Source organism: Cibotium barometz, chromosome 46 (assembly GCF_041138505.1).
Source record: "Cibotium barometz isolate CiBa-2024 chromosome 46, ASM4113850v1, whole genome shotgun sequence".
Classification (NCBI taxonomy): domain Eukaryota; kingdom Viridiplantae; phylum Streptophyta; class Polypodiopsida; order Cyatheales; family Cibotiaceae; genus Cibotium; species Cibotium barometz.
Genome location: NC_141091.1, coordinates 32,929,114 through 32,944,386, shown reverse-complemented (window position 1 = coordinate 32,944,386; position 15,273 = coordinate 32,929,114). Strand labels below are relative to the sequence as shown.

Here is a 15,273-nt window from a genome sequence, read left to right as displayed (position 1 = left end):
GATAGGCTGTAAGGAGGTACGAAAGAGTGGATGGTGTGTGCCTCGGGAAACGGTCCCAGATGTGGGTGAATGTCGAGCACTCAATAAGAGTGTGGTGTTCAGATGAGAGAGAGAGAGAGAGAGAGAGAGAGAGAGAGAGAGAGAGAGAGAGAGAGAGAGAGCTGTTGTGCGATCAATAGTTAGGGAAATCGAGAGACGAGAGAGAGAGAGATAGATAATATTGTTTAAATGACAACACAGAGAGAATCACACTTAGATGACGAGATAGAGAGAAAGATGTTAAGTGCAAAAGGAAGTTTGATCTAGAGACTTGAGAAACACATTACCACTACACTAAACTTTCAAACAACGAGGTTATGTGGTTTCAAGCCACAATTCAATGTGCAATGTGTTAATTTCCTAGTTTACTTTCCAAGTTCACTTAGTATATTTGACAGCCCAAAAATAGTGTCGCAATTTAGATCATTGGAGAAAGTGCTTTACTCTGCAAAAAGCAGGGAAGGCCAAATAAAATAAGCAACAAAAAATATCCTCACAAAAACGACCAGTGTTCACAGAAAACTTGCAAACCCTTACAATGCACCTGCAAAATTCAAGTTCTAACTTGTAAAAATTATTTTTACAATTTTATAATTGACAAAATTTTAAGAATTTTAGTTATAAATTAGTAAAATGTTGAAGAAAAACTTGTAAATTGTGAACTTGCATCTAAGAAAAAAATATTATTCGTGAATATTGAAAACGACCTTTCCAAGTTGGTGCGCGGGAAAATAGTTTCGCGGGCTGTTTTGACAGCGCGTGTGTTGCGCGCGTAAGAGAGAGAGAGAGAGAGAGAGAGAGTATCGACAGAGGACCTCGCAAGGCTATGGCATAAATTAACAGAGCAAGCTTAAGAGAGGCATGGCTTCTGCTGTTGTTTCCTCGGCCTCCCTCAAGCGAATCCGGCAGGAGCTCAAGGAATGGGAGCACACCTTCCACCGTCTCCATGGCTGATCCCCCTCCAAAGAAGATATCATTGACAAGGCCTCGCCTTCCATCCGTCAGTCTCTTTCTCTCTCGTCATTTTGTATTCGTGCGTCTGTATGCTTTTCTGCATCTTGTGTGTGTGTCTGCGCGCGCGCGCGCGCGCGTGTGTGTGTGTGAGAGAGAGAGAGAGAGAGAGAAAATTCAGTTTTCTGCATCCTGCTTTATGTGTGTGTGGGGGTGTGATCTGTGCGTGCAGGTGTATGTGTGTGTGTGCGCGTGCAGGTGTGTGTGTGTGTGTGTGTGTGTGTGTTCGCGCGCCACACTTCCATTTTCTTCATTTCGAAACGTTTAGTACCTTTAGGTGCTCTTCGCGCGTATGTGTGCGAGGGTGCATGCATGCATCCTTGTGTGCACGTGTGTAGGCTTTATTTTCAACTCCCTCAGAATTTACATTGGTAAACGTTCCCTTTCTTCGAGGTGCTTTTTATCGCCAATACGCCTAACTTAAGGTCAAGGCGCAAGCAAAACCTTCAGCAGCTGCAGAAAATGTAAGTACCATGTTGCCATCTCTGCATCCTTTGTCAAGTAAGTTCAAATCGTTCAATTTGTATGCACACATACAAATACATTTGTACACACACACATCCACACATATATGTACATAAATACACAATCATACTTATACATATATCTCTGTACGTACATTCATATGTATATACATACATACATATGTATATATGTATCATGTACTGCAGTTCAAAGAATACCTGAATAAGATTTGAACCAGATAGTTGACATGAGCAGCTATGGGATCTTCTTCTTGCAGTGCGATCCAAGCACAGATCACAATTTATTTTCGGTTCGCCCTACAAGTACTGGCATGGAGTCCTCAGAGAGCTCTCAAGGTTCTCATATCTCAGCCACTCCTCCAAGAAAGAAATCATTTAGTTGTAAAGGTGAAGTCTCATCCAAGAAAACAGACACAGCTTCTCACAGCATACCACGGCATACCTCAGAGGCATACAGGCCTATCTTTGGCAAAATCACCAACACTACAGCCATTTTAAAGAACAACCATGTAGAAAAAGAGTTTTCAGGTGCTTGTATGAAGAATTTAGGTAATGTTTTAGCTCACAGAAGCTTAAATAGGGCGGAAGAAAAACCTAATGCCCATCAGGCACTCTCAGAGAAAACTTCCAAGCTTGGGTTTACCATCAAACTGCAGCGATATGGAGAGCGTGACAAAGAGAGTTTCGAGGTTGATAATATACCTGCTGGTTTTTGCCTCAATCGTATCTCGTCCTCGAAGTTTGCAGTGAAGCCTCTTTCATGTAGAACCTTTGCAAGAGCTGACACAACCGACTCTATCAATACGCAGGTTCCTTTTGAGATGGAGGCACCTGACAAGGCATCACATGCCCTTCCATGTGATCGGAAAGAAATGAAACGTTCTTTGTCAGACTCTACTAACGATGCAAATGTGTGGGTTGGTGTTTCAAGCATACAACCTGAAAGTGAAAAGCACTCAGTTGAATTTGAGATAGCAAGAGATATTGAACCCACGGATTTTTCAAAGCTTACTGTTCCAAATTTAAAAAGGTTGCTTCTAGACAAAGGACTGCCTTCAAATGGTAGCAAGTCTCAGCTTATTTCTCGATTGACTCGAGCATCTTCTGAAGTAATGAATGTGGGCAAGGGCAACAGGGCAGGAAGAAATGGCCCAATGAATTCTCCTACACGCAGGTCTGAAAATCTGTCGTCTGGGGGTGCTTTCTCTCCAGCAGGTCTAGAAGGGATGAACGTTGCAGCCTTGAGAGAGCTGCTTTCTTCCAAGGGACTGCCAGCTGATGGTAACAAAGCCGTTTTGATTGCCCATGTGCTGCAAGAGTTGAAAAACTCCACCGACTTGAAACTGCCAACAGGTGTGACAGAGCAAGCCACAAGGAGAACTAAGCGAAAGAGCAAATGTGAAGAGGCCTGCACTGAGCATAACTCTATTCCAGGCTTGAGCAATGCTTTGCCAGACAAGGACAGATCCCAGATCCATATAAACCAGAAACCTGAGAGGTTAAAGAGTTTACAAAGTAATCAAGTGGGGAATTCCGCACCTAAAAGAAGTAAATCTACAGTAGAGTTCATAAATTGGCATTCAGTTGGTAAAACCGATCGCTTGATAAAGAAATCAGGGACCAGAGAGAACTTTGTGAAATTAAACATGCGAAAGAGAGGTAGCAGGGCTCACAAGTTTGTAAATACAGCCTCAAGGAGGAAGCTGGGAGCAGGCAAATATAGGTTCAAACGCTACAGTAAGCAGAAGGTCAAGAAGTCTCTTAGTGCCAATGTGGAGGATGCAATTGAAGAGGAGTCCGCTTATGACCTGGATGGGAAACTTTTACAGCAAGAATCTGAGAACTCATCAAGGCAACTGGAGAATGTTCAGCATTCAGAAAGTGGTAGGATGCTTCTTGAGTTAAGTAACCAGGACCGTGTTTCTGCATCTTTGACATCAGCTGCTACAGAAGCTCTTCAGACTCCTACAGAACAAAACTTGCAAAAGGTTCTTCATTTGCTGCTGGGTCACAAATCTTTTCGATGTGGACAGCTTGAAACAATACAGAAAATCTTGGCAGGGCAGTCCACAATGCTTGTTCTTCCTACAGGCGCTGGAAAATCCTTGAGCTATCAGGTGTTCGTTTCTTTAACTAACTTTGTATGTTTTATTTTTGTGTCTTGTGGCCTTTAGCAGCGAGTTGTTTTTGACTGATTTGGCTCAATTCCATCTCATTTGCAGCTGCCATCGTTTCTCCTTCCTGGTCTAACTTTGGTTGTAAGCCCCTTAGTATCTGTGATGGTAGATCAACTTCAACATCTTCCTCCTCTTCTCCCTGGAGCTGTGTTAAGCTCTATGCAGGTACATAATGTCAATTTTCTGCTTGAAATTGATATGCATTGACATTGTATATACAGCAATGTGGCAAGGGAATCTCACACGTGACACCATTGTTCAAAGGGGTCTTACTTCGCTCTGCAATAAGTCGTGTGATTTTATCATGTCATGAACAAGTTTCTCAGTGAAGTAGAAAGCTCAAAGGAGGAGTAGGGCTTGCTTTTGAAATTGGGTTCTTTGCTTTGAGATTGTTCATGATTGTAGTAGTTTGACTCCGATTTCTGTTCTTCTAAATCTCTTACCAACCATACTTGCTTTACTTGATAAGGGCAGTGTTATTTGCTCATCATAGGCTGAATCTAGACACTGTCTTGTTCATGGTATTTTTTAAGAATGAGACTAGATACTCATGCTCAAGTTAGAGTGGTGAGCTGGTGGACTTTGCCTCCCTGTTTGGCACCTCTTTCATAGGCGGAGTCGGCAGGTCATGGGATGAAGATTTGTGGTTTGCCATGAAGCGCGAATGTGTGCGACTGCCGTTCCAGCTGACGCAGGCATTTTTGATTTGCTAGGTGAGAGCAGAGTCCATCCTATGCATCCATGGTGGGCAATTCTTGTCAAGAAGGGTGAACATTGGGGGCGATTGATTCCCACATTCTTGATCAGATTAGTGATAGAGCTTAGAAGTGGATTGGTCAGGCATGCTATGACTAGTAGCCTTATGGTTCCAGTGCTTTGCAGTAGCGACAGACAACGTGGCTTTTCCATTTCCCTATTCTTTTCAGAAAGGATGAGCACTGGGACCTTTTCATGGTTATAATGACATTAGGAGTGACAATAACTGCTTGCCATTGTGGCATTATAGATGCCATGGTGCAATAGTGGATGATTTCGTGGACTTAGGCAGCTGCCACGAGCTTCATCTAGGTTTGGTGGGGAGGTGGATGTGCTCTCCATAGCACAAGCTGGTAGGCTCAGAGATTTCGCGTTGTTGGGATACACCTATTTGCGAGCATTCTGTTGGAGCTCATGGTAGGAGTATATATTTCTGTTGTCCCAATATGGTTGAACATAGGTTTAGTGAGGGCATTATGGGTTGGGGCTTACAGGTTGGGGACTCTTGATTTGGGATCCTCAGGTGCTTCTGGCGTGGCGGCTGTGGCAGTGAGACAAGCGATGGCGGCGGCGTTGGAGTTGGTGTTTATACAAGTGGTCAAGGCAGTGACGTTGGCGGGTTGGCTAGCTGATCCTACCAACTCCTGGGGGTCCTAAAAAAGGGCACGTTTCCTCTCTATTTTCATCGAGCATTCTAGGCTCCCCACTTCTCTTGGCGCTTCAAAAATAGGATAAGTGTACAGGCGAGCTTGAGTGGGTGTATAAGTGACCCTACATCTTTGGGTAGTGGACATTGTGGGTGTATAAGTGAGCCTACATCTTTGTGTGGTGTCACATATCTCATGACGCCAGGGATGAAAATCTTGCAAGCTCACAAAATGAGGGGTAATTTACCCTCATTGGGATCCCTTTGATGGTTATTAGCAAGGAGAGATTGTTTCATAGTGTGAAAATTGGTCGCAGACTATGTTGGATTGCCAAGATAGCTATCCCTAAGCAAGGGAGATAGCTTGGAGAGTGCTCACATAGTGATTGAGGGAGGTGGGATGCAGAACTTGCATGTTCCATATGGATTTGAGATCTGTATCCATGCAGGTAGAGGATGGTGATATTGGAGCAACCATTGTTAGCCAAAAAATCCCTATCCTCATGGTCATGAGCTATGCGCCATTGTAGGAGGATAATTGCATCATCTTCATCAAATAAATGCCCTTGACTAATCCGGTTGCTAGAACAGTTCAATCGCAATGGGATCCCTTTGATGGCAGACTATGTTGGATTGCCAAGATAGCTATCCCTAAGCAAGGGAGATAGCTTGGAGAGCGCTCACATAGTGATTGAGGGAGGTGGGATGCAGAACTTGCATGTTCCGTATGGATTTGAGATCCGTATCCATGCAGGTAGAGGATGGCGATATTGGAGCAACCATTGTTAGCCAAAAAATCCCTATCCTCATGGTCATGAGCTATGTGTTGGGATAAATGTAATCCCAACTCCTTAGTCCAATTTAATGTGTGGTGGTTAGGCTAGTGGTCAGTGGGGTTGGTGTAAAGCCTACAAATGGTTGGTGCATATGGTTCATGCAACTCATGCAACTAAAAATAGGGTAGAGGAGTCTCTAAATAAGATACAAGTCGTGATCAAGTGATTATGTAAGTTTGGTTCATGCCTAATCATAATTAGTGTACTTTTGTATTAATCTTAATATAATTTTTTGTATATATCAGTTTCTTCTCTCATGTTCATGATATTTTGTACAAGCTTTGATCCACCTTGAGTATGTTTTGATCAATCTTCATAGTTGAATTATCACATATCCAACATTTGGTATCAGAGCATGATCCAATTAGGTTTAGTTTATTAGCAAAAATCCTAATCTTTCTCTTAATCATCATAGCTTGTTTTTCTCTGTTTAGAGAGCATGCTATAGATTGCTTCCATGCTTGTATCTGAGGAGATTATACCTCAAAATTTTGATATAGGCCTCTTGCTTTGCTCCCACGCATGCTCTAAAACGAAGATCATAGGCGGATTTGGTCGCATCTTCACGAATTTGTCATCGCCATCAAAACAAGCCGTTTTTTGCTAATCGGGTTCATCCGGCGTCGTCTCTACGAATTAGTCTAATTCTTCTTAGGTGCTTCAAGTCTATCATGTAAGGATTCAGCATACCAAATCTTGCAGTATTTAGTCCACAGGAGCTGTTGTATGAATCATTTTTTCAGTCGCCTGTTTTTTGCTTCTTTTGCTCCAACAACATGGTGCTTGTTATTTTGATCTATATTGATGATATTATTATTATTTGGGCTTAAATCATCTATATGAGTAAGTTATCAACATCAAGCATCATATTGCATCATCATGAGTTTCAAATTCTCCGACAAATTCAACGGAACTGGGTTTCATACCTGGCAAATTAAGGTGAAGGGCTACCTCATGAAAAAAAATCTGTGGAGTACGGTCAAGTCACTTCTTGAAGATGAAGCAGGTATTTCTGCTGCAGTTACAAGAGCTACAACGGCTGCACTTCAAGTAAAAGATGAGCAAGCACTTGGTATTATCATTACTGCTTTAGAAGATGATTTTATTCATTATATTGATAATGTTGAATCAGCTATGAAAGCTTTGGAATTATTAGAGCGTACTTTTGGTGCAAAGTCAAAGCATTCCAAGATCAGTTTGAAGATGCAACTCTTTGATCTAACCATGGAGAGTAATGAAAATTTAACAGCTGTGTGATTAACAGGTTGAAGAGCTTAATGGCACAATTGGTTTATGTTAAGTCTCTTGTTCCTGAAGAGGATGCTATTGCTATTTTGCTTAAAACTTACCTTTAAGCTTTAGGCAAATTGTGACGGTACTTAAAGAGAAAGAGCTAGTCTCTTCCTTGGAAAGTATCATAAATTCTTTGCAGGAAGAAGACAAGAAGATTACAAAGGATGTGATAGATCCTTATGCATATACTGTCACTTCGACATCGACAAAGAAGAAGTGTACTATTTGTGGTCGTACAAATCATCTTACTAAGGATTGTTTCTCCAAACATCCTTGTGAGTATTGTGGAAAGACGAATCATCCATCTGCAAAGTGCTACCAAAAAGATCAAAAGCTAGCAAAGGCACATGTGGTTGAAGAAGTCAATCAACAGGAAGAAACAAATCTTTGTTCTAGTCTTAGTATAAAAGATGTAGATGATGATTATGCTTTTTAAATTATGTGGTTGAGTCAAGACTTATGTTGTTCTTGTTAGAAGTCATCTCCTGTCTAGTTTTATACACTAGGGTCTTTGTTGTGGGTGTGCCTGTCCTTATGAGTTGTTTTATTATTTTTTCCCACTCTCCGCATTTTTTCTCTATTTTTCTCATTTTTTTTGTGGCTTGGGAGGCAGCCCTGTAGTGGCAGGAGGACCCTGAGCCTGGCCGACTGCATCTGTGAGATAGCCGACTGCACCTCATGAGTCGTGGGACTCTTCTGCTGCTGGCCGACCCATCTTGATGCAGGTCGATTGTGTTTATCCAGTTGTGAGGCTTCTTGTGTCCAGTCGGTTGCCTACAGCAGGTCGACTGCTGATGTGAGGGCATATAAATAGGCCCCCAGTCTCCATACCACATTTGTATCATACTCGAGATCTTCTTGTGTATATCAGAGCAGAGTTACACGCCTACATCTCTCTCTCTCTTGTGTTGTTTTTCTGCATGTGTTTTTTTTTGCTCGTGTTCCCAAATTTGGTCATCATCTCCGTTGCGTATTCTGACATGATACCTAGATAGGTCTTGGGATTTGTGTGAGCAAGAGGGGGATTGTTGTGTTGCTGATTGGTGGACTGTTTTGGGCTGATTGGGAAGAGAAGGTGCAAGAGGAAGGCGGGCTGATTTGCTGGATAGCCACTTGCAGGTTTTAGTTCTTCTTTGTTCCCACCCACCCACCCTATTCAGAGTACATCTCCTCAATGGCAGATCTGTTTGAGATGGCCGAGAGGCATGTGAAGATCCCGACACTCCCCACGTTCCCGGTGGACCGTCAGTTGGACGGGAGCAACTACGGCATATGGAAGGTTATGATGGAATCTGTTCTGGAGTCTTACGACCTCGCTGATTTCGTTGTTGTTGGTGTTCCACGGCCGAAAGTAGAAGAAGGGGAGTTACCGTCAACCCGAAAGGACCGGGAGGCTCAGACACAGATGTGGGATCGTGTCAACGCGAGGGTCCGTTCGTTTATTTTTCTCAACTACACACCACAGGTAATCAATCATGTAAAGCATATGACGTTGGCTAGAGGTATATGGCAGCATTTGGCTTCTCTTTACAACAGGGTATCGCCCATGAAGAGGATTTCCTTGGAAGTACAGATGCGGGTTATGAGCCCTACAAAGTCGTCGACGATGCGGGAGCATATTAACAAGCTGCAGGCTCTTCAGCAGAAAGTTCTTCAGGTTGGGAAGGAGATATCATCAAAGGACATGGCCATAACGTTGCTGTCGCACTTGCCCTCTTCGTACTCAGCATTTTACTCGTCGTTGATTACCAGTGGTAGGCTCAGCACCATCACGTGGGAGGAGCTTGTGTCCATGATCCTGGACCAGGAAGAACGATTCACGAACCCTCCTCAGGGTGGAGGTTCGAGGGCCTTAACTGGCCAATGGTCGAAAGGCCGTAACTCGGGCAAAGGGAAGGCTTCATCGGAGAAGTCTTCTGAGAAGAAGTCCGATGCTGACCGCGAGAAACTGAAGGCAGAGAGGACCTGTAATGATTGTGGCGAGAAAGGCCACTATTGGAGGCAGTGTCCCAAGCGGAAGACCGAGAAGGGTGAAGATTCCTCAGCAGCAATCATGAAGACTCCGGCTTTTGTGCACCTGGAGGTGATGGACATCGATGTTTCATTTTCTTCAGGCAGGGAGGAGATTGGAGGACTCTCCGCAACGGATACTCGGGAGTGGATTCTAGATAGTGGTGCTTCCAGGCACATGACTCCTTCCCGTTCCCGGTTTACAGGATCTCTGCAGGCTTTCTGGTCATATTCTTATTGGGGATACGTCCACTATCCCAGTTCACAGTGAGGGCAGGATGGAGATAGACTCCACGGTAGGAGTGACTCAGTTTGGGGAGAAGATCCGAACACGAGGAGATCCACTTTAGGCCCAGGAGCAGTTTTTTGGAGCAGTAAAAGACAGTCATCTTTTGCCTTGTCGCGGACAGAGGCAGAGTATCGGGCTACTTGTGATGCTGCTTGTGAGGTGGTGAGGATGCAGAGGTTGCATGGCAGGCATAGTTTCCACGAGTTTCGGAAACGGGGGTGCGGAGCACGGCGGGAAACGGAGTTTCGGAGTTTCGGCCTTCGGGAAGAAACGGGGAAACGGAGTTTCGGTTTTAGGGTTTAATACATACATATATAATTAATAAAAACATTACAAAAGCTTGAAAAATACATCTTTGCTCAAGTTCAATGTCAAAGACTCAAATGATAGATCAAAATTCAGAAATGACAACTGTAGGCTCAAGGCTCAAGCCTCAAAAGAGTCAATACAAAACAAGATCCATCATCCATCATCCATCATCCATAATCCATATGTATAGACTATAGTAAATACAAAACATGATCAAAAAATATCCATGTGGCTGGCAGGCTGGCAGCAGCTGTTGGCATGACAAAATCCTAGAGCTAAGTGCTCCAAAAATCACTCATCAAGATCATCCATGGAGGAGTCACCCTCCGACTCATGAGAGTCAGGCTCAGATGAAGAAATGGTAGGATCGTGGTCCTCTGCCTCTGCTGAAGTGGAAGCGATGGATCCCCCCCTCTGCCTCTGAGAATGGGTGGTGCAGCGGGTGTTGTGGCTCGGCACTGTCAGCTCCTCATAAAGCAAGGTGTACATATCACGCTCATTCCGTGGGATCTCTGGGATGAACCTCTCCCTCCTAATGTCGATCTTATCCACATTCACCTGCGAAGGCTCCGGATGTCGGGAGACTCGGAGAGATTCGAGAAGTGGAGGCTGTTTTTCTGGTCCTGCAGGCTGCGAGCAAGGTGCGACTCCTTCTTGCTTGGTAGAGCTTAGATGGCAAAGGTGGAGGCCCCAAGTAGAGAGGTAGAGGGCGTGGTAGAGGGCTGATGTGGAGGTAGAGGGGTAGAGGGCAAGGTAGATGGGTAGAGCAGCTCCAAACAGGCGGCGAAAACAAGGCGCAAAATGCCGGCGAAAGAGAGCACTCGGGTTTCTAAACCCTGGAAAAATAACACCTTGGAAACGCCGTTTCTGGAAACGGAAACGTTTCCGAAACGTTTCCACGTTTCAGTGGGCCAGAAACGGCGTTTCTGGAAACTATGATGGCAGGTTTGGGCTTCCACTGGCGGAACCCATGGTCATCCAGAGGCACTTTGTTCGTGAACAGATCGTTGCTGATGACATCTTGCTAGAGTTCTGTTTGGACGGAGGACAGTACGGTGGATATCTTCACGAAGTCGCTCTCTCAGGATTTGCTTAGGCGGCACCCCAGCTCCCAGTGGTTGGTTTCACAGCCAGGAGCTGAGAGGGGGTGTTAGAAGTCATCTCCTGTCCAGTTTTATACACCAGGGTCTTTGTTGTGGGTGTGCCCGCCCTTATGAGGTGTTTCATCATTTTTCCCCACTCTCCGCATTTTTTCCCTATTTTTTTCATTTTTTCTGTCGCTTGGGAGGCAGCCCTGTAGTGGCAGGAGGACCCTGAGCCTGGCCGACTGCATCTGTGAGATAGCCGACTGCATCTCATGAGTCGTGGGACTCTTCTGCTACTGCTGGCCGACCCATCTTGATGTAGGCCGAATGTGTTTATCCAGTCGTGAGGCTTCTTGTGTCCAGTCGACTGTCTACAGCAGGCCGACTGCTGATGTGGGAGCATATAAATAGGCCCCCAGCCCCCATACCACATTTGTATCATACCCGGGATCTTCTTCTGTATATCAGAGCAGAGTTACACGCCTACATCTCTCTCTCTCTTGTGCTGTTTTTCTGCATGCGTTTTTTTTTGCTCGTGTTCCCAGATCTGGTCATCATCTCCGCTGCGTATTCTGACAGTTCCAACTTGACGAGTTGTAGAGGAGAGTACACCACCCTATGTTGTTAAGGGGGGACTCTTACTCATTGTGTCAAGGAGGTATGTTAGATTTGTTCATGTTCTTGTAAGAAGTTGGTCTTAAGGGGGGATTGTTGGATAAATGTAATCCCAACTCCTTAGTCCAATTTAATGTGTGGTGGTTAGGCTAGTGGTCAGTGGTTGGTGTAAAGCTTACAAATGGTTGGTGCATATGGTTCATGCAACTCATGCAACTCATGCAACTAAAAATAGGGTAGAGGAGTCTCTAAATAAGATACAAGTCGTGATCAAGTGATTATGTAACTTTGGTTCATACCTAATCATAATTAGTGTCCTTTTGTGTTAATCTCAATACAATTTTCTGCATATACCAGTTTTTTCTCTCATGTTCATGATGTTTTGTACAAGCTTTGATCCACCTTGAGTATGTTTTGATCAATCTTCATAGTTGAATTATTATATCCAACACTATGTGCTCCGTAGGAGGATAATTGCATCATCTTCATCAAATAAATGCCCTTGACTAATCCGGTTGCTAGAAGAGTTCAATCGCAATGGGATCCCTTTGATGGCAAACTATGTTGGATTGCCAAGATAGCTATCCCTAAGCAAGGGAGATAGCTTGGAGAGCACTCACATAGTGATTTAGGGAGGTGGGATGCAGAACTTGCATGTTCCGTATGGATTTGAGATCCGTATCCATGCAGGTAGAGGATGGCGATATTGGAGCAACCATTGTTAGCCAAAAAATCCCTATCCTCATGGTCATGAGCTATGCGCCACCGTAGGAGGATAATTGCATCATCTTCATCAAATTAATGCCCTTGACTAATCCGGTTCCTGGAACAATTCAATCGCAATGCGATCCCTTTGATGGCAAACTATGTTGGATTGCCAAGATAGCTATCCCTAAGCAAGGGAGATAGCTTGGAGAGCACTCACATAGTGATTTAGGGAGGTGGGATGCAGAACTTGCATGTTCTGTATGGATTTGAGATCCGTATCCATGCAGGTAGAGGATGGCGATATTGGAGCAACCATTGTTAGCCAAAAAATCCCTATCCTCATGGTCATGAGCTATGCGCCACCCTAGGAGGTTAATTGCATCATCTTCATCAAATAAATGCCCTTGACTAATCCGGTTCATGGAACAGTTCAATCGCAATGTGATCCCTTTGATGGCAAACTATGTTGGATTGCCAAGATAGCTATCCCTAAGCAAGGGAGATAGCTTGGAGAGCACTCACATAGTGATTTAGGGAGGTGGGATGCAGAACTTGCATGTTCCGTATGGATTTGAGATCCGTATCCATGCAGGTAGAGGATGGCGATATTGGAGCAACCATTGTTAGTAGCCAAAAAATCCCTATCCTCATGGTCATGAGCTATGCGCCACCGTAGGAGGATAATTGCATCATCTTCATCAAATAAATGCCCTTGACTAATCCGGTTGTTGGAACAGTTCAATCGCAATGGGATCCCTTTGATGGTAAACTGTGCTGGATTGCCAAGATAGCTATCCCTAAGCAAGGGAGATAGCTTGGAGAGCACTCACATAGTGATTTAGGGAGGTGGGATGCAAAACTTGCATGTTCCGTATGGATTTGAGATCCGTATCCATGGAGGTAGAGGATGGCGATATTGGAGCAACCATTGTTAGCCAAAAAATCCCTATCCTCATGGTCATGAGCTATGCCCCACCGTAGGAGGATAATTGCATCATCTTCATCAAAATGCCCTTGACTAATCCGGTTGCTGGAACAATTCAATCGCAATGGGATCCCTTTGATGGCAAACTATGTTGGATTGCCAAGATAGCTATCCCTAAGCAAGGGAGATAGCTTGGAGAGCACTCACATAGTGATTTAGGGAGGTGGGATGCAGAACTTGCATGTTTCGTATGGATTTGAGATCCATATCCATGCAGGTAGAGGATGGCGATATTGGAGCAACCATTGTTAGCCAAAAAATCCCTATCCTCATGGTCATGAGCTATGCGCCACCGTAGAAGGATAATTGCATCATCTTCATCAAATAAATGCCCGTGACTAATCTGGTTGTTGGAACAGTTCAATTGCAATGGGATCCCTTTGATGGCAAACTATGTTGGATTGCCAAGATAGCTATCCCTAAGCAAGGGAGATAGCTTGGAGCTTAAATGCCCTTGACTAATCCGGTTGCTGGAACAGTTCAATCGCAATGGGATCCCTTTGATGGCAAACTATGTTGGATTGCCAAGATAGCTATCCCTAAGCAAGGGAGATAGCTTGGAGAGCACTTACATAGTGATTTAGGGAGGTGGGATGCAGAACTTGCATGTTCTGTATGGATTTGAGATCCGTATCCATGCAGGTAGAGGATGGCGATATTGGAGCAACGATTGTTAGTCGAAAATCCCTATCCTCATGGTCATGAGCTATGCGCCACCGTAGGAGGATAATTGCATCATCATCAAATAAATGCCCTTGACTAATCTGGTTCCTGGAATAGTTCAATCGCAATGTGATCCCTTTGATGGCAAACTATGTTGGATTGCCAAGATAGCTATCCCTAAGCAAGGGAGATAGCTTGGAGAGCACTCACATAGTGATTTAGGGAGGTGGGATGCAGAACGTGCATGTTTCGTATGGATTTGAGATCTGTATCCATGCAGGTAGAGGATGGTGATATTGGAGCAACCATTGTTAGCCAAAAAATCCCTATCCTCATGGTCATGAGCTATGCGCCACCCTAGGAGGATAATTGCATCATCTTCATCAAATAAATGTCCTTGACTAATCCGGTTGCTGGAATGGTTCAATTGCAATGGGATCCCTTTGATGGTCCATCGGTGAGGGGAGATTGTTGTATCATGTGGAGGTTGGTGGCAGACTACGGTAGATTGTGGACCTGGCAGCTTTGAGTTGGGACCATAGGTGTGGTGGTGAGTCAAAGCTGTGGCTTTATGTGAGATGCCAACTTCTCAAGAAGCGTGCTTCCTAGTGTATTGACGCTAAGCATGAAAGATTAATGCAAACACCAAGAAGTAGAGAGGGAGAAGAGAGAGACTCTTAGCCTAACCTACTTCTACTTTGCATTGTTGAATGAGTGATTACAATGGGCTTGCCATAGATCCAATGTAGATCTAGGCTATGAATGCTTGCATGAACTAACTGCTTACTACCTCCACTTTGCGTAATTGCAAAACGTTGATTTGGAGATGATGATCTAGACTAATGGGATGCTTTGTCCTTGCTTTGGCTCTCTTGCCCTTGGTTGGCTCCACAATCTCTACTTCTGAATGATTGACTAAGAACTTATTCTGTCCTTTTTATATGTGAGAAGTGATGGTCGTTTTTGAGGTCGGCCATCCACTTAAATGCTATTAAAAGTCATAAAAAATGCTATTAAAAGTCATAAAAATGTCATAAAACATGTTCGTATTTTGCCCAAAACCTGTCCCAACCATTTGTCCATGCCTTAGGCACCTTTTGGCACTTGTAGCATTGCTAAAATGGCTCCAAATTGGCCATACTCTACGTGGCTCCAAATAAATGTTTTATGGAGGAAGTCTTGGAATATGGGTGTAGCGTGAAACAGAAGCTTGTATGGATTCCTACTCATCAGCTTACCAACTTATGAGTATAAATTGTATTAGTGAAATGTGCACATGTGCCCGCACACACTTATTCATGATTAAGAAAATCCCCTTGGAATTGGATGGGATTAGATGACCTCCCTGAATAGCGTGCAATTGCAT

At 44.1% G+C, this 15,273-nt stretch overlaps 1 protein-coding gene across 5 annotated transcripts in view; it reads left to right on the top strand.

Moving 5' to 3' along the window:
• Positions 1 to 792: 792 nt before the first annotated feature.
• LOC147612137 (DEAD/DEAH box RNA helicase family protein) overlaps positions 793 to 15,273 on the top strand; it is a 69,264-nt gene continuing 54,783 nt past the window's right edge. For 4 of the 5 annotated variants that reach the window (XR_015263658.1, XR_015263657.1, XR_015263659.1 and 1 more), the window contains exons 1-3: positions 793 to 1,039; positions 1,793 to 3,652; positions 3,758 to 3,877. Coding sequence is in view for 2 of the 5 variants with exons in the window: in XM_086784004.1 (XP_086640130.1) it covers positions 986 to 1,039; positions 1,793 to 3,652; positions 3,758 to 3,877 (2,034 nt within the window). In the remaining 3 variants the exon portion in view is untranslated. Of the gene's footprint in view, positions 1,040 to 1,222; positions 1,515 to 1,792; positions 3,653 to 3,757; positions 3,878 to 15,273 lie in introns of those variants that run through there. The other variant, XM_086784005.1, reaches the window with a different exon arrangement.